The sequence below is a fragment of the Fringilla coelebs genome (genome assembly GCF_963513975.1).
Source record: "Fringilla coelebs genome assembly, chromosome: 12".
Classification (NCBI taxonomy): Eukaryota; Metazoa; Chordata; class Aves; order Passeriformes; family Fringillidae; genus Fringilla; species Fringilla coelebs.
The window spans coordinates 9,600,453-9,624,431 of record NC_140038.1 but is presented as its reverse complement, the minus strand read 5'-3'; the positions used below and the strand labels follow the sequence as shown (position 1 = coordinate 9,624,431).

The window sequence follows — 23,979 nt, the reverse complement described above, 5'->3', positions numbered from 1 at the left end:
CAGCTATACATGAGAATAAGACAATATGTGAAAACTCCCACAGAACTGCAGCTTCCACACTTTCAACCTCCTCTCCACAGAAATCCTCATTCCTCTCCTTTTGCATTCTTCTGCTCACTATTTCAATGTTACTGTTCCCTTCAATAAGATTATCAGCATCTTTTTCTAAGGCAAGATAAATAAGTATGATTTCTCTGTCCTAGACAAGGTCCACCAGCAATCACACTATCTTTTTAATCAAAATCACCAGTCAACCAAAATGTGTTTCCACTGAAATTTCACCTTTCTTTGATAAACCACTCTCTATTAGTTTTATCAAGGTTTTCCCTGCTGCTGATTTTGGCTGATATGTTTGTAATTGACAACTTGACACAAGCCAGCACCTTTTCCGAATATTAATGATATAGTCTACTCCCTAACCCTTAGAAATGTAATGCTAAAAGCTTAAAGTGTTCTTTTTCCCCTCTCAGAACTCAGAGAAATGGTGTCAAGAATTTAAACCTGACTTGCAGCTGCAGCAATATTAAAACTAAAGGAGGTTTGCTAAGCCTTACCTAAAGGCAGGCAAATCACACACCAGTATAGTCATGAGAGGATAACACTGGACAGTTTTGGCCAGCAGGATCAAGCTTCCAAAGATTACTAACTCACATTCTCCATATTTACCATCAGGTTACATAAATATTCTCTTTGAAGACTCAGGAGAAAACACTTTTTTCTCTATCTCCTGGCCTCCTTGGCAGGCAAGATCGCTCCTTACATGGGCAGAATTCCTGGGGTCAATGGAAAATTTAACAGAACATGTGAAACCAGGCAACACTAGAGACAAAATATCAATATGAGTGGTAATTCTTAATTACCCATTCTCAGTTTCCACTTATCAGAGGACTGGTTATCTCTCCTCCTGCCCTCACTGCAATATACTTTCAGTTGTGTATTGTAAACAAGCAGCCAGGGCTTTTTTTAGCTGTGTAATTAGAAGGCATTGTTTCTCTGTTTAATTTCTCTTTCTGTAACATAGCTCCCAGTCATTACCAGACAGCAGTTGTGCTCTTATTTCTGACCCTGCTGTCTAGATACCTACTCATACTTATTATCCACTCTCACTTTTCCAAATAAGGGCTTTAATGAGGACAAGAATAGTCATTATCCCTACAACTGTGTATTAAAATACTTTAAATTTAAAATTCAAATTGTAAGCAGTGAGAGAGCATATAGGTTCAGAATCTTTTATAAAAGACCTCCTTTATGACCCTGTGAAATAATTCAATAGTACTGATATTTTTGCAGTCACTAGAATGCTGATGTTTTGTAACCTCTGACTTACCTATTGCAGAAGGTTTATCTCCTTAGTTTATCTCCAAAATGGCTTTTGGCTTTGCAGCAAATTAAAAAGTTGTTGTTTAAAAAAAATATTAATCCTGGACTAGCACTAGAATTGTGTCCACAACTTTTTTAAAAAGTTGTTAATCCCCTCGACTAAATATCATTACAATTACATAAAAACTGTAATTTTTTTTCTCCAGGAAAAATCTCTTAATGATAAAGATTTCATGATCTTCTTTCTGTCACTATCATGGGGATACAGACAGTCCCAGTCCCAAACAAACACAAAAAAGTCCCCTCACAACTTTCAGTGTTGATGACTTGCATCCCAGTTGTCCCTGCTGTGTCAGCCAGAAGAAATGCATCACTTCTCTCCAACCACCAGCACCATCCATCAATGCCCTCTTTCCACACTTGCTTTGTTCACCTGTTCTTTAGTAAACCTTGCACTTCAGCATTTTACCTTCTCAAGGAGGCTCTGTACTGAGCCAGCCTACCAGGCACCATGGCAGGAGAAACAACGCCACACTGGGATGTCCTGGGAAGTGAGGCCAGCCCAGCAGCTACACACACTTGAGGCACAGAGGCTCTGATCTTCCAGGGGGAAAACATTTTATTTACTATGTTCATAGTCTGGATGAGTATGCTGAGCCAGCAATATTAATACTGGATAAATTTGGAGACGGGATTGAATATTTTTATTCAGTTTTTAAATCAGATTTTCCTGGCAAAGAAACCCTTCCCATATGCTGATCATTTATATAGAGGGGACTGTAACAGTAATATGTTAAAATAACAATGTTTGTTACAGGTTCTAGCAAATAATAACAAGCACCGTTTTCTGCTTTGCACACAGCCCTCCCGTAGTGGCCTGGGGATCTGAAGAGATAATTGGATTTATTGTCCACCAGAGCCCACACTGAGAAGGTTATAATTAGTTATGAAGACACAAATGTCTAAGCCCGATATCATCTTGCACAGGCCACTGTACAAGAGAGTGATATCTCCTGAAGACAGCTCATTTAAAACTTATTCACATTAGCAACACAGAGGAAACTACAGACAAAACTGTCAATGATACCTGGCATATTATCCCCTAAAATGTGCCTCCCCATTTGTAGAACTGCACCATTTATTTTGGCTACAAGTCACAATTAATTGGAATTACCATTTCAAGACAACATTAAATTCTCCTTTCCTGCCCTTATTTCACCTCAATTGTTCAAATTCTCCTCTATTTTTTCTTCAACAGCAAAGGTTTTTGCTAGTCAAACCAGGACATGGCATGAACACTTATGAAAACATTTATTAGCCTAAACAGGTACATTTATAGATTCATTTGTTTTTGTCAAAAAAATTTGTACCATTCATTCCAGTTCCTAACCTGGACAGCTCTCTGCTGACTCAGAAGCTTGCATTTGCAATGCCTTTCCAATTGATCCCATGCTGAAAATATATCTTTCCTGTATCAAAAACAAACAAAACAAGCTGCAAAACAATCAATCCCCCTAATTTTATCGAAATTTCTCTAGTAAGCTACCCTTGCTTCAGCCAGGAACAGTTCTTTCTCTGAGAATTAGAGAGTAAATTCCTATCTCTGTAACACTGTGAAAATGCCCTCCATGCTAAAAAAGTCAGTAACAAGCCAGGAATTTAAAGCACATTAAGCCTGGCTCTGACAACAAGGCTATAATCAAACAAGATGAGAGATCTGATGACTCAGCAAATTAAATTTCCATAAGGATTTTATTTCATTGACAATATTTACATCAACTGATGAGAAAATCTCAGAAGTCATAAGATGGACTAGTGCAGTCTAATGAGGCACACAACACAGGGGAAATCAAGTCAACAACTTACCTTCTATTTCCCTTATTTTAACTAGTTAATGCATTAATCACCAAGGCAACAACATTCTTGGCAAAAACCTCTGGGTTGAACATTTTGCAGTGGGTGCACAGCAAGTCCTACAATGCAGAGCTTTGGGGCCCTCCTATCCCCACATCTCCAGCAGCTGGCTCAGCGTGTGAGAAACCAGGCCTGTCCCTCCTCCCAGGGCAGGCAGCACCCACCAGGTAGGCAGAGAGCACCTGCACTCATCCCACAGCCCAGGCAGTGAAGAAACTAATTTACAGCTTCATTCAGTACCTGAGGTGGCAGAATGGCAGACCTGAGATGAAAACAAAAACTCAGGCTTTCTTGTCATTTCTTTCCATTGTGTCAGGCAAAAGTACAAGTCCTTTAGCAAAAGAACCCCCTGATTAAAAACACTCCAGTAAGGGGAGCCAGTACTGAAATTCACAACATTAGCCAGGTGAGCTTAGGACTCATGAAAGGCTCCAGCCCATAAATCTAATCTCTTCATGTAATGTCCCCAGCTGAGTCATAGTCATGCTTCAAAAGGCAGAATCAGAACAATTCCTCTTCCCCAGCTCTCCACACATGGTGGTGGGGATATATTACATCCCTGCAGTTTACAGCCTCTGCTCTTGTCCCAGCCCTCAGGCTCTGCAGTGCTAGCAGCATTCTCAGAGGACCCAGACTCAGTGTGACAGCTTGCAGGCAGCCTTGTTGCCTAGAGATGGCATCCCCTCTTCCTTATATCCTAAATAAATCCATTCTATGCCCTATCTGCCCACAGTAGTTCTAGGGGAACAATAAACACTCATAGTCCATCCCCAGACTGGCTTTTAATTACAGTCACAATCCCTGCAAGGCACTGCTCTTTAGGGCTGTTATAGAAGTTTCTAATCCCTTTTTCCTTCCAAGTGCTCTCATCAAGGCATGGAAAGAATAAAGCAGAACAAGTTCCAATTAAAGCTTGTGGGATTTTTGACCCAACCAAACACCAGACCTGCTTTGAGCTGCTGGGGCCCTTCCCTCCTGTCTCCTTTGATGAAATGGAAATCCATATGTGCAGACTGGCAAAGGGAGCACCCAGCAACCTGCTGGTGCAAAATGGTCTGAAGATTGTGTGCATATAAGAGGCAGGGGTTGTGTACTCCTAATCTCTTCATCATCAGTTCCTAAGTAGCCTATTGTGAATACAATCAATTGAAAATACAGGATGGAGTTATTCATATGGGCCTTCTCAGGTATACAAAGAAGTCATAGCTTCTGACTTCTCACCCACCAGGCATCCATCAATCACAGCTTCCCCCCAAGGAGCCCACTTCCCTCAGCTAATCCCAAAAGAGCCATTCCCTGTGCACAACCTGAGCCACTCATGGTAGGACTTCAGTGCTGTTAGCAGGCTGCTTGAGAGACACAACCACTGTCTGAGCAATCACCACTCACTGTTCAGTCCCCCACCACTCCCATCCTGTTTGCAAAATTAAAAACCTGTCACCTTCTCTGACTTGGCCAGCAACTGGCCTTCTCTCAGGATAGTGCTTAGCAGACACAGGGCTTTAACAGATGGCAAGACAATGATGCAGCTCAAAGTCTAAATGTGATGCCACATGATCAGAGCAGTGCAGATTTGGTAACGAACTCAATGGAAAACATTACAACTGTGGAATAGATAAGGCATAGCTGAAAAAATAAATTAAATGTACCCTCATACAGTGGGGAGTGGTGTACTTTGTGGAAGGATGAAATAACAGGCTTACTTCTCCAGAATGTTGCAGTTCCTGTAGGACTTCTTCGCGTTTCCCATTTCCCTGCTAATTGCAAAGCAATATTAATCAGTAAATATCTCTCCATACAACACACCAAGCACTGAGAATTAAAAGATGTAGTAGATAGATGTCATTCAAGTAGTTATGCTTCACATACAATCAGCTGTTTCTTGTAGAAGTAATGTACCATAGCTAAAAATGAGGACTAAAACTGTCTTAAACACACTCTGATTTTGCACCTTGCTGCTTTGCTGAAAGTGAAAGCATGCATGAAAGGATTAAGTAATTGAATCATCTATCACTGTCAATATCCAGAGAAGACAGGCTGAAACAAAAGACTAGGGAACTTCTGAGATCAAATCAGGATAACTCAAAAAAAAAGCTCAAAAATTAATTTGAGAAACTATATCAAGATTTCTTCCCCTTTTATGAGTTTGTTAACTCAAAAGTGTTTAAAATACCAGCATATCACAAACACTGTGCCTCCTTCATATCAACCTACATGGAATTATGCCTTTGGTTCTTGAATTTTTTATAACCAACTAATATACCATATGATGGACAAGTACCTGAACACAATGTGAGGGATTCCCATAGAAAATGCTAAAAATGCATTATGTATTTCAGTATTTAAACCATTTACAACGTTCTCCTCTCTGCCTGGAATTAGAGACAAAGAATATCACAATGATTATATCACATCCAGCTCTGGTGCTTGCTCTGCTGTCTGTCACCATCTGAGAGTGACACTGAATTACCCCAGATGATGCAACAGCAGGAAGTTATCACATAGGATTTATTACCTATGCTCCCATAAAACTTCTGGGCTATACATGAGGTAACTTAAAAAGATGGCAAATGTAGAGACACAGACAAGTAGAGCTCTGTACCCTTGTCCCAAGGGAAAACCACATTATGTCACTTTAGGTCATTTTAGTTTATTCAGGAAGCGATTACGTTTCCTTGGAACAGGAGATTCAGGCCAAGAACCATGGACTTGAAGTTCACTTAAACTTACTTAGCAGGGAGCTTTCAAAATGCAGCTGAAGCATTGATCCCATGTTACTCTTTCTCAAGAGTGTTTATCACAACAGCACCTACGGACTAGGCAAGGATCAGATTCCACCATGCAAAGAGACAGAGGGCAGGTATGGAGGGACTCGCTGGGGAAACTGTGGAGGACAGTGGTGATGGATGGAGCAAAGAGCTGCAGGGCAGCAGAACGTACAAGGGAAACTTCTTATTTATTGAAAGCTGTTGCTCAAGCTGTTACACAACTTGCACAAAAGCTGTTGCAGACAAAGTCTCCCTTGAATGAGGGATGGCCTCAGATGCAGTTTGCTTCTTTCTAGACCAAGGCACAACTCATTCAAGACAGACGGGATGTTACTCCTATGAAATATTTAGCCTTAATTTTAAAACAGAAAAATAACAGCAACAAGGAACCAGAACATTACACAGAAACCCTGCAGCTAAAGGTATCAAACAGCATTTCCTCCCCACTTCTTCACACAGGCCCACAAGCTCCATCCAAGATTACTGCTTATCTTCTGGATCTTGAAATTCCTTTCTGAAAACTGATGGTATCCCTAAGGTACTTTAGGGCCATGCACTCTGTAGGATTTGGGAAAATTACATTGTCTTTTAAATTATCTCCCTGTCCATGTGTGCTCCCAGGGCACCTGGACACCCAGACTCCCTCCATTCCCTCTGCAGGAAAGACAGTCTTCACCAAAGATCCTTCTAGAGTACTGTAAACTCAGTTAAATTGCATGAGAGCAAGTAATTGAAACAGATTCCATACAATATTAAAAAAATCAACCCTTAACTACAAATTAGGGTAATATCAAAAAGGTCAAAGACTGAGGCCGGTGAAATAATCTCACAGAAGACCCAGACAGAACAGATTACAAAAGATTAGAGGGTTAAAAAATTGTTTAGGTCTGTTTTGATAGAACTTCTTCCACTCCCTCATCACAAAAAACAATCTGGAACAGCTGATGCAGTAACTTTCCAAGTTTATCAGGTATTGATTTTACTTTCTAGAGCTCTTCATCCCTACATCCATCCACACTACCCACAGAACTAAAATTTGTTCTGCAAACTCCAAATCCATAAAACAAAAGGATTTTTCAGGGCATTATTCCAAATGTATCATAAAGGTGTTTTGCATCCTCTCCCCAGCAGAAGCCTTAGAATATTATAGAGGAAAACTACAGAAAAAAAATGTCCATGTGATTAAAAAAAAGAGCAGAGCTCCTTGTTAAGTCCCAAGTTCAACAACCTATGTGCCTAACTTCAGAAAGGGAGAAGGACTTGAGTAGCTATTTCAAGTCTTCATTGAGTTGAGGTCCTACACACACAGATGCCTTCCCTCTTCCTTTCAGAGATGTGACTTTTCTGAAGTTCCATAAGCATCTTGAAGTATTCAGTAGAAAATATTCAGATCATAAAACAAGCTGAAATAACATCAGTAAGTTAAAACTTTTGATAATGTTTACCTCTGTTTAATTTTGAATGTACACAGAATGCTAAATCCTACTTGCTTTTCATATGCAATTAATCCTAACAAAATCCTTTGGGACTACTTCTGAAAGTAAAATGAGCAGGATTTAGTTTTTAATCCAACACCGACAGGAAGGGAAAGTATGATACAGTGTTTTATCCCCAGCAAAGAGCCCAGGCACTAAATCCCCCTGAGTGAGTAAAGCATCAGTGTGTATTCTGCAGCTAATCTGGCAGCAGAGCAATTTTCTGTTTGTAATATCTATTTTTGCCCAAATGACTATATAGAGGCAGATGGTCACACCAAAGGAGGACAGTTCTGGAAAGAAATCTCCCTCCCTGAGGAATAATTCACAAGACCAGTCTGGGGACTGCCAAAGTAAGATCTTTTGCCAGGCAGCTGAATCACAGCACACTTAACATCTTCAGGTTCTGGCTTCTGTATCACATTCTTACCTCCTAATAAATATAGCTTTGAGGGGGAAAGAGCAAAAAGACATTTCTGTGACTGGATAGGGCTTTGAATGCTAATGACTGGGTGTTGAGACTCATTTCAAGTTATCATCATCCAAGGAAAGCTTTTCTGACTGCACTTCCTCCATCCGTAGGAGTTTGCCCTAGGTTACTGATTATGTGGGATCTCATCATCAAGTTTTCAAGAAAGATACTTGTTTCTTTCAGGCTGCAATGGCTCAAGCAAATAAAGTTTCTAAACCACAGATCATACAAATCTGATTTCAGCCAAGGATTTTAACCTGCCTCAATTTTCCACTGCGTTCTCACACCAATTAACAAGGTCTTCTTTCATTAAAACAAGTGAGAAAATGAGGAATTTTAAGAATTTTTAATGAAAATACATGAGATGGTGTTGCAATCCATTTTTTTTATTCGAATGCTGAATTTTTCTTTCTCTGAATTTTTAATATGCAAAAAAATGGTTTTGATCAGCAACAAAGTAATATCAAAACCTTTAGGGTTGTCAGGTAGTAAGAGTGATTTTCCAACAGTAAGATGAAATCAAATGGTAGTGTGATCAACAAGGTGAAGAGTTGACAATTCTGATTAACTCAAGTTTCAGAATTAAAAATGGGTTTAGAATAGCGAAAGTCTTCTTACCTGTTCTGCTTGTCTGCAGACCAAATGAGACATCACTTCTTTCAGGCATTTATACTTGGCTGAGATACATTCTTCATAAGCTTGAGGGCTAAGGAAAAAAGTTTTAATTTACATTTTAAAATACGAGATTATGTTTCATCCTACAAATAATAAAATCTGCAAGCTTGGAACCACAAAGTATCTGTGTTATATCCTCAGTGAATAGCTTGGGAACGCTTCAGCTCCTTTGTCCTCTGTCCCTGGTGACAAAAAATATAAAGTTTCCAGTCCTAAATTTGGTTGCTTGCTAGACTTAAACAGCTCTGTTAGGATTTCCAAATTACATAAGCAGAGAGAGTTTCTGAAACATGGCTTCAGGGAAAAATCACAGCTACAAAGTGTTACTAGATTTAAGAACTAAAGAATTACCAGCTATTTAACTTCAGCAAAAGAAGCTGAAGTAAGATGTCCAACACCCTTGGCAATCTCCTGGTAAAACAATAGACAACTTCTTATTTGCATGGAGCTGCTTTATTCCCAGTCAGGTGTTTGGGGTCAGACCAACTGGGTCAGTCACTACTGAATGGCACCAAATCAGACTGGTATCATGCTGATTTCTGCTGGGCATACACAGGAACCATTCCCTCTGACTTCCAGAGCTACCAGAAAACTGTCTCATGACTGAACCTGGCCCTACAGGCCTTAGTCAGTGACAAAACCTATCCAAAAAAAGTGATAGAAAGGATGAATGAAAGGAACTCCATTTGAAAGGAACTCTGTTTCAGAGCTGGAAAAGTAAAATTAAAATTACATTAAAAATGTCCCATAGAAATCTATGATAACATTAATTGCTGCAGTAAGTCTGACTTCAATGCCTTACCATGCATGGAAAAGTTGGAAGAGACAGAACATACTCCTCGTGATTCAGGTAGACCATTTTAGAGAGGACTCAGAAAAGCTGAACAACTTGAGTAGAATTACCAAGGGAAACAGAGCCAGGAATAAAACTCAGATCTGCTGACTTGTAGCTGTCTACTCACCACTTAGCTATTGCATGTAATGTGTGGGAAGGGAAATGGCACATTGCATTTAGGATGTCAGAATGTACTCCTACAAAGGTAAATGATTCATAAAACTCCCTACCAGCACACACTTCCCTGCATCTACAATCAACTACGTTTAAACATTTAAGACAATGGCACCACTCACTTCCAAGTCACAGTTCTCAAAAATGAAGAACATTCAAGGTGATTTTCTCTGCTTGCTAAGAGCAGCTGATGCCCATCTGTTGAGATCTGTTTTGACAGAATTTAATTCCTGCAGGTTTATTTGTTTTATTTTTTGTGTTTATCTTTTTTATAATGCTGTCTATCTCACTTCTCTTAAAAGCACAGTCCTAATCATGATGCATTCAGGTAGTCATGGACTTGTCTGTTCACTAAAGATTTTGAAAGAGAAAACACAGAGAATGAACTGGCAAATTCTAAATCTAAATAAATGTAAACAGTGAAGGTTATTTTCTTTCTACAAAGCATGCAGGAAAAAGCTGGGGATATTGAAGAACACAGTTACAAAAGAAACAAAGAACAAAGGAGAAACAGTGAAGACATAAAGGGTACGCCCATCTATATACTGAATACTGCAGGAATTTGTCATCGTTTCATCCCACAAACCAGACAAGAACAGACATAAGGAGCAACAAAGATGCTCAGAGGCCTTTCTACAGAACAGAGTAAGAGATCAGGACTCTTTGGTTTAGAAAAGAGGCAACTAGAGGTTCACAACACTGCAAAGAGAATTAGTAATTCAGCTTCCCACAGTACCAGAACAACAGATAACCCAACAGTGTAAAACGCAAATCACAAAGAAGTTCTTTCTCACAATAATCAGGAGTGTGAAGTATTCGTCAGGATCATTGAGAAAGTACAGAGGGGTTCAAATTTAGACTTGAAACAGTCATAAAAGACTGGTTCACCAGAAATTTCCAAAGAAATCCCTAAATTACTGACTGAGTTTAGGAAAATAAACCATGGAAAAGGGTACTCAGCTGATGTTTTGTGATTCTTCTCTAAAAGCTCTGCTATACTGGCCATCACAAGTACTACAAGTTTAAAAGGATACAAACCAGCAATAAAGTTCCTCTGTTTTCAGTCTAAAGGCTTTACATATTACCAGAACTGGAATTAACAAGATTGTCCTGAAAAGTCAAAAGCTTTGGACAAGTAGATGAAACTCAGGTAATGAAACAGATTTAAATGACTGCCAAAAAATCTACACAGTCTGGCAGAAGTAGTTTAACAGAAGTTGGCATTTCCTTAGAAAACTGGGAGAGTACACGCTCCTCATGTGACGAGGTTCAAGTAGGTCATTATATATGATACAATAAGAAAATAAACTGGACTGTGTGCAACCACTTTTCTAGTGATAAATTTGTTGCTAGAGGTCTTTATCCTGCTAACCACATTTAGTTTGACCTAAGAATGCCTCCTGTGTTCACAGCTGGATCTTTTGAAGCAGAACCTGAATTCTGGATATCTGCTGTAGAAATTCTTCAAGAGCCAGTAAAAGCAATTTTCAGAAAGCCATCTCCTTCCTCTTCAAAACAATTGAATCTACAGCAGCTGTGAACAGTGAAGAATGCTTCCTGTCACCTTTGTATCACAGCTTCTGACAGCATCAGTGACAAAGTCTGGCACACAATCTTCTCCCAAATCAATACCATCCATGGAGAAAAAGTGAAAGTTCTTTAAATGCAGCATCACAGTATTCCCCAGATATCCTGGGGATAATCTGTATGAGGCATCCCAAGCAGTAGCAAGGCCATGCCCTAAAGAAATCTGGATTAAAGTATGCTCTGTGCATAGAACATTTTAAATGTATTCCTAGCTCAAGGTTAAATACTGTTTGTTTCTAAATATCACACACGAATTAAGATCATATTACGATATCTGTATCTTCTATTTTAAAAAAATACACATATTTTCCTCAGAGATCCCCAGAAGCTGGGTACAGCTAATCAAATTAACCTTGAATGACTTTCTATCTGTGCCCAGCACAACTAACTAAACCGAGGAGGCAGGAGCAGCAGCCGGGGGGAGCAGCCTGGCTGGTTCTTCCTGACTTCCAAACCCATCAACAGTCTGTTTGGCTTGTTAGAAGAAAAACCTGTCTGTACAGCCAGGCCTGAAGACTGCTGGATTCAGTCCCACCTTCATGTTTCAAGCTAAACCTGTATGGCCTATACCACCACTCTGTCCCCAAGTTTTATGTTAGGGAGTACAAAATGCTGGGAAAAGCAGGGATTTGAAATGCAATCTCAATCTGCCCAGCAGTGGGAATAGCGGGTAGTGAGACAAAACCATTTGGTTATTTCACTGCTCATCCCAAGCAGCTCTGCAGAGTCAATTTCTGCAGCGTCAATTTCTGCAGCGAGCTGAATGAAAACACTTCCTGCTGCAGGAGCTTGTGTAAACAGAGATGCTGTAACCAACCTCACCTCAACACAAGGGAGAATCTCTGGCAGCTTTTCATTTTATCAAGTAATAAGAAATCTTTCAAATTCTCCACTCAGGAATCACTTCAGTCAAGTTGATTACCAAAGTAATTCTCTTAATTTGCAAGTTTAGTGCAGAGCAGAGCCTACAGAAAACAGCTCAAATACCTGCAAATAAGATTTTTTTTCAGTTATGCAGAGATGTCTGCCTTGATTCCCAGTGACAATTTGTGGATGCACAGTATTGTTGCCTTATAAATAACACACATATTTCCATTCAGGAGTCTGTTCCCCACACTGAAACAATGTCACTAATAAATCTCATTGTTTGTAGGGCAAGAGCTGACATCTCCCCTTATTCAGAACATACCTTTACTGCCATACATATGTGTAAGACATAATGTTACCCAAGTACTTTTTAAAGGTGAAAAACCAGCTGTTTAAAAAGAAAGAGTGACTTCACCAAACAAAATATAATATGAAAAATCTAAGGATAGGAGGAAGAGGGAGGAGAATAACACACAAACAAACCCAAAAGCAGCAAAGAGAATATCTTTCCAACACAGCTACCTCCACAAATCCTTATTCCTCCTTGTTCCTAACCAATCTCAAGTAATGCTGCTTGTCCAACATGAATAAAACAAAATAAATTTCTTTCCATATGGTCTCTTTAAATTGAGATCTAAAAATAGACAGACAGCCATCAAGAAGGCTTAAACAATTTTATCAGTGCTTGATTTATTTCAGCTTTCTGCTCTCTCTGGTCACAATTCAGTGCAACCCATAAATAAGTTAGGCTGGTAAAGGAGATTGAATTTTTGAGGCCAGAACAGTAATTGAGGAATTGAAGAGCCTGGAGGTTGAAATATCCCCTGGGATATAAGCCTTTGGACCTGTTAGCAGCTGTCTGTCGCTTTTCCAGCCATGGACACCTATGACCACGTCAACATAAGGAACTGATTTAAAGTTCTTTGTGACATACACAGACATGTACCAGGCTCTACTGTGCTGTTACTCTGAAGCAAGAATATCTCAGGAAAATCTGACTAAAAAATCTCAGAACTATGGGAAAGCCCAATTTCCTACGAAGGAAGTCTGCATGAGCTCAGCACAATTTGATTATACAGAAAGCTGTGTTTTACACTTTTTCCACACTGTATTAGCACTTGGAAAGGAAAGACTGAAGACTGAAAGAAGGAATTTGCATTTTTTTTCTTAAAAGCCAAACAGACAAGCAAAACCAAAGCCCCACTATCACCCGCCATTCTTTCAGTCACTCCCTCAGGATCAAACTTTGAGCAGAAAACCTCCACAGACAACCCAGGTGAGAAGGACGGATTGCAAACCCAACCCCTGACCAAAGGCAAAAAAAAAAAAAGTATCTCCAGGCCTTACTCTGCATGAAGATGTGGAGAAGGCCGGGCCTGCAGGGAGTGCCCGAGTCCCCGTGAGGCAGGGGCTGTGAGGGGCCGCCGTGAGGGGCCGCCGTGAGGGCTTTCGGCTCGGCCGCACCCTGCCCGCCTGCCGGGCCGGCCCGGGCTGCCCAAGGCGGCCCCTCCGCCGTGTGCGGGGCCACGGCCGAGTCACAACTCAAAGGGCAGGAATGGCACCGCACAGCTCAAAGGGCAGGAATGGCACCGCACAGCTCAAAGGGCAGGGAATGGCACCGCACAGCTCAAAGGGCAGCATTGGCACCGCACAGCTCAAAGGGCAGGAATGGCACCGCACAGCTCAAAGGGCAGCATTGGCACCGCACAGCTCAAAGGGCAGGAATGGCACCGCACAGCTCAAAGGGCGGCATTGGCACCGCACAGCTCAAAGGGCAGCATTGGCACTGCACAGCTCAAAGGGCAGGGAATGGCACCGCACAGCTCAAAGGGCGGCATTGGCACTGCACAGCTCAAAGGGCAGGAATGGCACCGCACAGCTCAAAGGGCGGCATTGGCACTGCACAGCTCAAAGGGCAGGAATGGCACCGCACTCCTCCCTCAGGACCTCGGCGCCCCACAGAAGCCACGCTCGGCGCGGGCCGCAGCTCCGCAGCAGTGACGGCTCCCCACACACCTGCCCGAGCAGCCGGGCTGGGACAGGGACGGGGACAGGGACAGTCACACACCGAAACCACAGGGGGACTTGGTGAGGGACATAAAGGGCATTCTGGGGACCCAGGGCAGGGCTGGAACCCCTGCTCAGGGCCCTGGGCACAAGGAACTGAGGGAGCAGCCAAAACGTGTTAGCATGAGGCCTGACCCCTCAAAGAAAAACCAGCGTTAACTCAAAATCACTAAGAGATGGATTAAAAATTGAAAAGAGGAAATAAGAGGAAAAGCCGCTTACTAAATCACTATTAAAATACACATTTCCAACTTCTGTAGTCTGAAAAAAGAAAGAAAACAACTATACATCTGGTTTTGTTTTGTACGTAAAGATGACAGCAACTGAAACTAAAAAGCATTTGTTAAAAATTGGTTTTGACTATCACATTTGTTCTGATCGAGCCTATCAGCTTGTTTTGAAGAAAGGCTCCTGACTGCATAAGGTACAAACACAAAACAGCAATCGTTTGTTAGACCTGGTAAATTCCAAGAAGACAGACAGTATAATGGAATTTAGCACTACCAGTTTTTCATAAATAATTCTTCTGATTAAATATTCACACACCATCATCATCATTTGTCTTGTCTGTTCTCATAGGCACCCTGCGCTCTGCTCCTACTGGATCTTGGCACAGACAGGACCGGTGATTTGGATGTATGACACTAAACCAGGATTTCTCCTGAATAACAATGTGCTGCTCACAAAATGCCCTCTCTCTCCAGCTTGCTCTGGGGGAACACTGGCAGCTCCTGCCTCCCCAGGGACTGGGCACAGCTCAGCCCCACACACAGATGAGGGCTTCCAGTTTGCCTATCCCCAAACTCCTCTGGCGAGCCACTGTCTGATCCAGAGCTGTTCACACGGAAAGAGGAATGCATTTCCTGCCTCCTGTTTGGCAGTATTTATCCATGACCACTAGGATACTGCTCAGCTGGACATTTTCTCTGTAAGTCTTGTAAACAAAATGCAAAATCTAAAGAAATTTTTATCTTAAGCAAGCAAAGAAAATAGGTCTTCACCAAAATGTCTTGAATAACAATTTTTATTAGAAATGTGGTTGGACAGTGAGCCTCCTAAAAGAAAGCCACCGCTCCTCTGCAGCTCAGCAGCTCCCCATGAAGGTCTCTGCATGCAGTGGGTTGTGCAGAGATGTGCAGAATGACCACCGGCCCCATGTTGTTCAGCTGCAGCTCTTCCCACCTCACCCTGTGCTCCAGTTGACAGACAAGAGAACAGGACACCACAGCAATTAAATTTAAAAAAAAAATCACAAGGGCACCTTCTCACCAGGTGCTGCAAGCAGGTAAAAAGTCAGGTAAAAACAGTCTCAAGTGTGATTTATTGAGCATTTCCATCTGCCTGATTAGACATTAGATTTGAATTTTGGTGGGTGAGGATGACAGCAGGGCCAACTCCAGACTAGGTGATGTCACCATTACTGTTTTCCAAACCTAAGTCCTGCATCAGTGTTAGGTTTGCCGGGTGTCAACTGCAATGGAGTCCTGAGGTGGCTGACTTAAAAAGGAAGTAAAACAAACACTATATTCTTCAAATTGAAAAATCTTCCCCAAGGCAAGAATGAAAATATGTCTGGACCACACCGGACTGATGAAAATTAATACATCCTCCCCCACACTGTAATCATTAAAATAGATTCTTATCTGCTTTTACCACTATGGAAGAACAACAGACAAAGTTTAAAAAGCTCAGGACCATCATCTTTTATTATTTAATTATTTGCATGAACTTGGAAAAGTTACCCCGAAGAAGTGTGAGTTTCCAAGGAGTACATGGTATCTCAAACAATAAAGCCTCATTCTCCATCCTGCTGACAAGGTTTTCTCAAATTGTAGAATTTTAAGTACTGCCCAAAGTAGTATCTATCCTATTATTTTTCATTTAAAAAAATAATTCAAATTGTAAATGACCGCTATTCATTAAAATGTACTTTTCTTCCACTGTAAGCACATTTCTGAATGATGTCAGGTGAGGCAGTAAGGAACTGTTAACTGCTGAAGAGACATAAATAGCAAATAAAAGCTCTTTAACAGTCTTCTTCCATAGGCACATCCTCTTGTAGCTTCTGCACCATTTTGTCCTCCAGCTGTTTTGGTGTACCTTCAAAAAGAACAAATCAAATTCAACATGTTTCTCTAAACCCAAATAACTGTTTTTCTTTGAAGAATATACACATCTATTCCAGGTGAAACAGCCTAAATATATTGCTTGAAGAGTTGTTTATGAGCAAATCCATCAAGCTCAAAGGTATTTACTGCTAACCTCCATCACCTCTTAAACTTGTTTTAGCAGAAAAGCTGATGCTGTTTTTATGCAAAATCTAAAATGCAGTCAAACCTGTGTTTTCATCTGCTATGACAAACTGATACAGCTGCCAATACCTGGCAGAACCTTGCAAAGGACTACAAAAATTCATTACTTATTAAAGATCAATGGCCTTCTCCCCTAGTTTTCAAATTAACATTTAAAGCCCTCCTGAATGCTGTGCTGGACAGCAAGAATGCTAACTCTCAATAAGATGACCAAAAAGAAAAACAAGGAAAAAGAAAAATCCAAGACTTAAATTTTCTTCTGCTCTCTGCCCAGTCAGAATTGCAGAATACAAAGAAGGCAGCTGGTTTGACCAACACATGGACCACACAGTGCTGTGCATCAGGCTTCTAATTAATATCTTATAATGAAGAAACAAAATCACTGGTAATTTTTATAAAACAAGAGCTAATGGAAATGTTTTTAACTTGTCTTCATTACTGTACTTCATTAAGTGTATTTTTAAAAGTAAACAATTTATTTTAAATGTGACTTCACTGAAGGGACAGTATTTTCATGTAAGTTCTACACAACTGACTGACAAATTCAAGCAGCAAAGTTGAACTGCTGTATTTTATATCATTCAGTGGTAGAGTCTGTTGAGTTCAACTAACCAGGTCAATGGGAAGACTTAGATAAATGCATTGGATAACAAACATGCAGTTCATGCAGCAGTAGGTACTGAGCGCAATTTAAAGAGAAAGGATGAATGCAGCACTAGATAAATAAAAAGGATATCTGATTCAGAACTAAGACACCACTTATATTTACTGGCAAGAACTACTCTCCATATTCAACAGACAAATTAATTGTAAGACAAATGTACAGGATTATTGATCTGTGGAATGAGTCACTCATCCTAAAACTGTGTAGGCAAACCAGTAAATCAAGTTCTTACCTGCATGGGGAGCACGAAGAAGGTGGATATTCTGTTTGACTTCTTTGATGTCTTCTGCCTTCTGCAACTCTTTGCTCTTCTTCAATCTGGGAAAGGGGAAAATTACATTTAATCACCTTCAAAGAGGAGATGTACGCTTTCATTTTAATGCATGATATCTCTCACTAAAGGTATGTACAGGCTGTAAATAACTATGATTATGAAAAAATAAAGGTAAAAAGTATTTGAAAACCAATTTTAAAAAATACTGGATACAAAGCCACAAAAAATGCAGCACTGTACCAACTCCTATCAGAATTTTGTTAAAATTTAAGACTCTGTATCCAAACAAGTACTACATTACAGTTATCCTTGAGTGTCCAAAAGCTGCATTTCCTTGGACAGCCAATAACACAGGGTAGAGCCCACCCAGTGTATTTTATCCCATCACTTGGATGACTGTGTATATACAAAGCAAATTACTCTTTAAAACTGGATCATCCCATTTCTGGAAAGGTTGTCTAACTCACACAGGCAAGAGGTTCCCATCACACAGATAATTCTCACCTGTTCATAATAAATCTGGCCTGGCGTTTTTGTTTTATTTCTTCCACTCTCTTCATTGCATCCACTGAAATAAAGCAGAAGTTGTTTCAAATGTGCTTAAATCCCTGCAGCAGAAAATCCATGCTATTTTTGTAAAGCAGCTCTTAACAGTACTTCCATAATACCTAAATACCAGAGGTAACTCTTGAACTATGTAGAGGAAACTATTGCTTCTCCCAAGAGCAGGATAATGGAATGTTCTGTGTAGCAACTCTGATAACTTGTATTTTACAACTTATGTTTCCACTTTTGTGCCTACACATAATGTCTACAGTTAACCATCACTGCAAAAGAGACTCTACTTGAAAAAAGATGCAAGTTACCACTTTCTCCTTTGTGGCATTCATTCACATAAGCAGTATAAGAATATAAGCAGTTCTCCTATTTTATGACAATTGATTCTATGAAGCAAACTGAAGTGGCATGAGCACAAACACAGAAACAACTGCATCATGTAAAAGGCTTACATTGGGAGCCTCTTAAAAAGCTGGAAAACCATTAAGGGGTTTTGAAGACTAATAAAGGATTTCTGGTCCTCATTTTCAAACCAGTTTCTGAAAAGAAACATCAAGTGAAACCCCACACCTGTTTACAACTCAAACCTCCTCCACACAGTAAGAATTTGGTCATGATTTCAGTAATTTCAAATACAATCACTACAAGCTGTTAATACTCTAAGAAGTCTTTTGAAAACACATTCATGATAAGTAAAAAATTTATTTATTTTTTCCTATAATGACTCACCAGTCTTGTTCCACAACTCTCTCTGGTATTTCACTGGTTCATTCCTACGTTTTTCAAATTCAAATGAATTATCCTGTATCAAGAAAAAGTAAATATAAACTTATGCAGAAGCATTTTTAGATCAATACATTCTTACTGTAGCAGTCACCCACAGAACTAAATATTTTATGGGATTCTTTTCCCCCCTTTGAGAAGCTCAGTTCCTAGACTTGAAAGATCATTAGAGAGAAATATGAGAAGGAAATCGAGTCGAGTGTTTGACCTCAAAGTGTCAGGAGCCACGGTGATTTGTCTGAAGAAAACTATTTACCACAACATCACCCTCAGCTATTTTCTATTTAGCAAGACAAAAGGAACAGAGAAAACCCATGTAGAATAGGAAATACAGAGCAGACTAGACAGGTGGAAGGTGAAATTGAAAACCTGTAGATTTGAAAGCATTTATTACAGGACAAATAAGCTCTACTCAACAGCTTGTAATTTTGAAATGGTTTTTAAAAAATACCCCAACCACCATTTTATTTTAAGAATACTGAAACGGTCTAATTTGAAATCGTGAAATATTTCAGTCAATACCTCTGGCACTTGGGACAGCTGCCATCCCCCCAACTGTGCCCCCTCATTCCCATGAGCTGAAGATGAAAAAACAGTTTCATGATCTTTTTTTTTGCCAGGCACACTTAGCTTTCTATCAGTTTTATCTGAGGACTTCTCCCTGCCAAAAGGTTGTTTTTTGTTGTGATAAAGCTGAGTTACACAGAACTAAGCTCATATATTGGCTTTATTCTTAAAATACATTATGTACCTCAAATTTGGAACATATTGTCATCTATTTAGACATGTATAAAGTAATTTTAAATTCAGTTATTTTCAAAAAGGTAATTCAACATAGCCAGAAACAACCCAAAAGCAAGAAACACAATTACTGAAGATGCTAATTAACCATGGCTTTTCAGAGTCACATTAAAAAATAAAACCACATTCTTTCCCTTGAAAGATCCACAAAAGGCAGGAAATCACAGTATCAAAATGCTTACTAAATTTTTAATATTCTGTAAAAACATAGGTAATTAAGTCACAATAATTCTTGAATTATTTAAGGACTGTCCCACCAAATATGAATGTTTAATACTTTTACCACTGAAGCAACTTTGTTTCGAAATTGCATTTGAGATCTCATGCTGTTTTTGAAACACTCCTATCTATGCAAAGACTTTTCCTACACATTGTAAGCTTTAAAGAAACTTCACAGGTAAGTATTTTAAGGGTCTACATAGAGAGACTTTCTCAGGTACCTGGTAACTCAGATTATTTGTGCAGAAACACGACTACCAATTGCACACATACAGAGTGTAGAGGATTTATTGATGGGAAAAAATACCTTGGACTTGGGAGCCACCACGTGTTCCCAGAACAGACACCTGATACACTGGCTTCCATCCCAAAACTGGAAGATCCAGGTTTTAATCAAGCTGAATGAACAGCTCACTCTCAAGAAACTCTCACAGTCTCTTCCACAATCCCTCTTCTCCCCAGCTCATTTCATTAAATTACAATCCTTCAAGGCACCCAGCCCAGCTCCAGGAAGAGCCATTTCAGTGTGCTAATGTAAAGGGGGAACCAGCTCAGCTTCTTACCACTGTCAGTTCTTTGCCAGCTGCTTTACGGAATGCTTTAGTCCATCTCATCTTTCTGGGATTGCGCTTCTTTTTAAAGTTTCTGTGGCATTTTGATTTGCAGAATCTAAATATCTTAAAGAAGGGGGTGATAAAGAAGAAAAATCTTAGTCAAGTCATGTTATTTGTGCCCCACTGCAAGCGTGATATCAAACACTGAGGTTACTCTAACCATACTGCTCATTACAAATTATATTCAGCTTCCAAATGCCAGTATTTTTATAGAAAATACAGCTATTAACAAAAACAATTTCAAGCACTAATATTGTTTTTTTCATTATAAAGTCAATTTCACAGCTGCCAGGGTTAAGCACAAGTACTTACAATTAAGCTGATTATACATAAAATACACCTGAGTTTTGAGAATTATCATCTGCAAAAATAACCATAAAGCCAAACCTGTAGTATGAATAAACGATTTTCTACAGCTGCCAGCACTTCTTAGATACAGTACCATCCTGAGAACAACAAAAAAATCCTCACACCTCTCATACTGAATGCAACACACACACAAAAACGTCTGTTTTCTGGGATGCAGCTTTGAGCCCCAAAGAGTACCGTTCAGGAATCCTAAGCGCATTAGTTAAGTCCTGGACTGAAATTACTGAAAGCTGTTAAAGCATATGACAAAACCTTTTAATTGGCCTTTTTTCTTTTTTCCCTATTTTTCTACATATTCTGTGGAATACTAGAGACTCTTCACCTGAAACCAGTCAGAATTACATGTTATTCATGAGGTTTTGAAAACCCTATTTTTCTACAGCCATATCCTCCTTCCCATCTTATAGTCAATTCTAAAAAAAAAACTAAAAAAAATCTAAATTCTAAAATTTAATAGAAATTCTAAAAAAAAATTAATAGAAAATATGAAACTTTTAATTACGGCAATCATCTTCGAATAGCTATTTTTATTTTTACACTCTTCTACCACGGTTTTTCACCTCACCTCAGGCACACCTGCCACGGTGTTTTGCCTTTTCACAGATGCTGTGTTCCCAAGTGATGTTTTTAGAGCACCCCCCGTGGCCGCGGCGCGCACACAGCCCGTGTCAGGCCCCCGCGCTGTGACTCAGCCCGCGATCCCTCCCGCGCCGGGCCCGGGCAGGAAGCGATGTGCGCAAGCTTCGCTGCACGCCGGACGCCCCGCAGCACCGACCCGGAGCGCGGCAGAGGCGATACACAGCACTGTGTACAGAGCTGTCAGGCCGGCGCAGAGCCCGCAGTGCCGCGGCCGTGCCGCTCCGACAGCCTCAGCCGGGGGGCACAGCGGAGCCCGCAGCCACGGCTCCGCCCGCGCACTCTGCAACCCGCGCTGCCCAGAGCTCAGCCTGCTGCCACCTGGAGCCAACGTCTGAAAATTAAAGAGTGAGCATTCTGTGTTGCTCTGCGAAGTGTATTATTTCTTACTAAAAAGTAAAAACTAATCATTCAGCCACCGCTCCTGCCGACGGCCACAGCACCTGCCAAATTACTACACGCTCCTAGTCCTAATATTTGAGTATCAGCAAGACAGGAATTTCGCAGACTGACTGAATAGTCAGAGTTGGAACGGACCCACGGGCAACGAGGATTCCTGACTCCGGCTCTGAAGCAAATGGCCCGTACAGGGATCGAACGCACAACCTCGGTGTTCTCAGCACCGTGCTCCGACCAGCTGCGCTCATCTCGGGCTCCCGCCTGCCCACACACGCGGGCGGTGCGTACGTACCCCGGCAAGGCCCGGTGCCGGCCGCCAGCAGCGGCCCCGGCCCGGGACAGGGGCTACGGCTGTGAGTGCCCCACGTGAGGCGCGGCCGGTGACACCGAGCCCTGCCGGGGCCCGCCGGCGCAGGCAGAGCGCAGAGAGCGCAGAGAGCGGCCGCGAGCACTGCGGGGAGGGCGGTGCCGGTCGGGCGGTCGGTACCTTGCAGTCGTTGCGCACGAACATGACGCCGTGCCCCGGGTAGATGGGCCCCGAGCAGAAGTAGCACTTCTCGATGCGCATGGCGGCGGCGGCCCGGGCGGAAGTGCGGCCCAGCTGACCGGAGGCGGCGGCGCGGGGCGGGCCCGGCTCCCGCAGAGCTGCCGCAGCGCCCCCTGCCGGCCCCGCCGCCGGCCCACACGGGCCCGGAGCCCTGGCTTCTGTTACAAAGGAAATACTGCGTTCCAAGGGCGGGAAATTAGCGAATCGATACGGACGAAAGGATAGACAGAGTAACCCAAGGAAAAGAAAGGGAGTTAGACATAGATTTTTAAATCTACAGTTGATTTACTGTAAAATTCAGGCAACACTTTCTGTGCTGTTTTCATATCTGTAAAATCCAAAATCTAAGCAAAATTTGAAGTCCTGTCTAAAACCAATGGTTCTGCACATCATACAGGTAGGTGCCTATTACTCCTTCTGTTCTCTCTCCTAGAGTTACCTGTTTATTGTGAAAGGACCTAAATACTAGGCCCTGTACCATCCAAATTGTTTGGCATTGGAGGTCTTCTCTCTATTCTTCAACTGTAGGATGCTGTCCCAGCTCCGAGTCTGAAATCCTCCTCACCACATAAGTCTTTACCACCACAATTCCTGCCTCTCCATTTAGAAGAAATTAACTCCCTGAGTATCTGGTGAAAAATCCATGTGTTGAATTGCATGTGCTTCTAAAGCAGTTTTTGCTTTCTAGAACAACAAGAGAAAGGCAGTCAGCTTGCTGCTGTATTAAGAAATATCAGAGGAAGAAAGAAAACTTGTTTTAGCAGAGTGGAGTCACCTTATCAGCACAGAGGCTGTCTCCAGTCTTTCAGAAAAGCAGCCCTCAGCCCCGTCTGCTGCCGGGGAGTGGGGCTGGAGCACAGGAGTGGCCGGGCTGTTAATGGCTCTCACTGCACCCAGCGAGGGCTCTGAGGCTGGGAAAGAGGATGGCAACCCGGGCTAGGAGATGCTAAAGACACACACAGAGTCTAGTTTTATCAGGGAAGCTATGAGGACAAGTTTACAGCTACAGGAAAAAAACAAATAGTAAACAAGTTTGCTTAGGTCCCGGGCTGTTCTCCTTTTTCATTTTGATTACTGTGAGTTTCCTGCCTATGCCATTTTTTTCCCATGGGCTGTATTTATTTCACTTTTCCAGGAGCACTGTGTGGTGAAGTGTTTGGTGGCTTCTACAGTTTAAACACTTTGAATTACAGACTGCCACCAATACATCCAGCAGACAGGATGTGAGTGCACAGTGATAGTACAAGCATTTACCATAAAATTATCACTCCCAGCTCTTTTTTTTCACATCAAAGCACTAATCTCCTCTACAGGCCATTATGCTGTAGATTTGAAGTGCTTGTTCCTGACTAAAAGGCATTATAGGTTGAAGGTTGCTGGTGACAGAATCCAGATTAATTATAAAAAACAAATATGTTCTTCTACTCCATTAATAGTTATTCACAGATGGAATTACGTATCCAGGTGAAAAACAGCCTCACTGGAAGAAGAGATTTTGCTGCAAACCAAGTGGTTTCTTTGTTCTTGACACAGACAACTACAGCAAGAACTGTTTCACCAGAAATCCCAACTCACTACCTTAAACTCATAACAAAGCTCTGATCTGCAAATATTTACATGCTTGTAGAAGCTTCCTAATAGAAGTAAAA

The 23,979-nt window shown here is 41.2% G+C and overlaps 1 protein-coding gene across 1 annotated transcript; it reads right to left on the bottom strand.

The window, feature by feature from the left end:
* Positions 1–15,847: 15,847 nt before the first annotated feature.
* Positions 15,848–22,388, bottom strand: RSL24D1 (ribosomal L24 domain containing 1). The gene is made up of 6 exons (XM_084213678.1): positions 22,271–22,388; positions 20,329–20,442; positions 18,692–18,764; positions 17,909–17,972; positions 17,363–17,448; positions 15,848–16,254 (listed from the first exon to the last, which is right to left on the bottom strand). Exons 1-6 carry the CDS (start codon positions 22,349–22,351, stop codon positions 16,181–16,183), a joined length of 492 nt encoding a protein of 163 aa, XP_084069804.1. The 5' UTR covers positions 22,352–22,388; the 3' UTR covers positions 15,848–16,180.
* Between the last annotated feature and the right edge of the window lie 1,591 nt (positions 22,389–23,979).

Bases quoted from the DNA above. Each gene is read 5' to 3' on its own strand.
- RSL24D1 (XM_084213678.1), bottom strand. From the start codon at position 22,351: ATGCGCATCGAGAAGTGCTACTTCTGCTCGGGGCCCATCTACCCGGGG. The intron at 18,765-20,328 runs GTAAGAAGCTGA...TTCTTGATACAG, and splicing joins CTGGCAAAGAACTGACAGTG to GATAATTCATTTGAATTTGA. The intron at 17,973-18,691 runs GTGAGTCATTAT...GCTTTATTTCAG, and splicing joins AGAGTTGTGGAACAAGACTG to TGGATGCAATGAAGAGAGTG.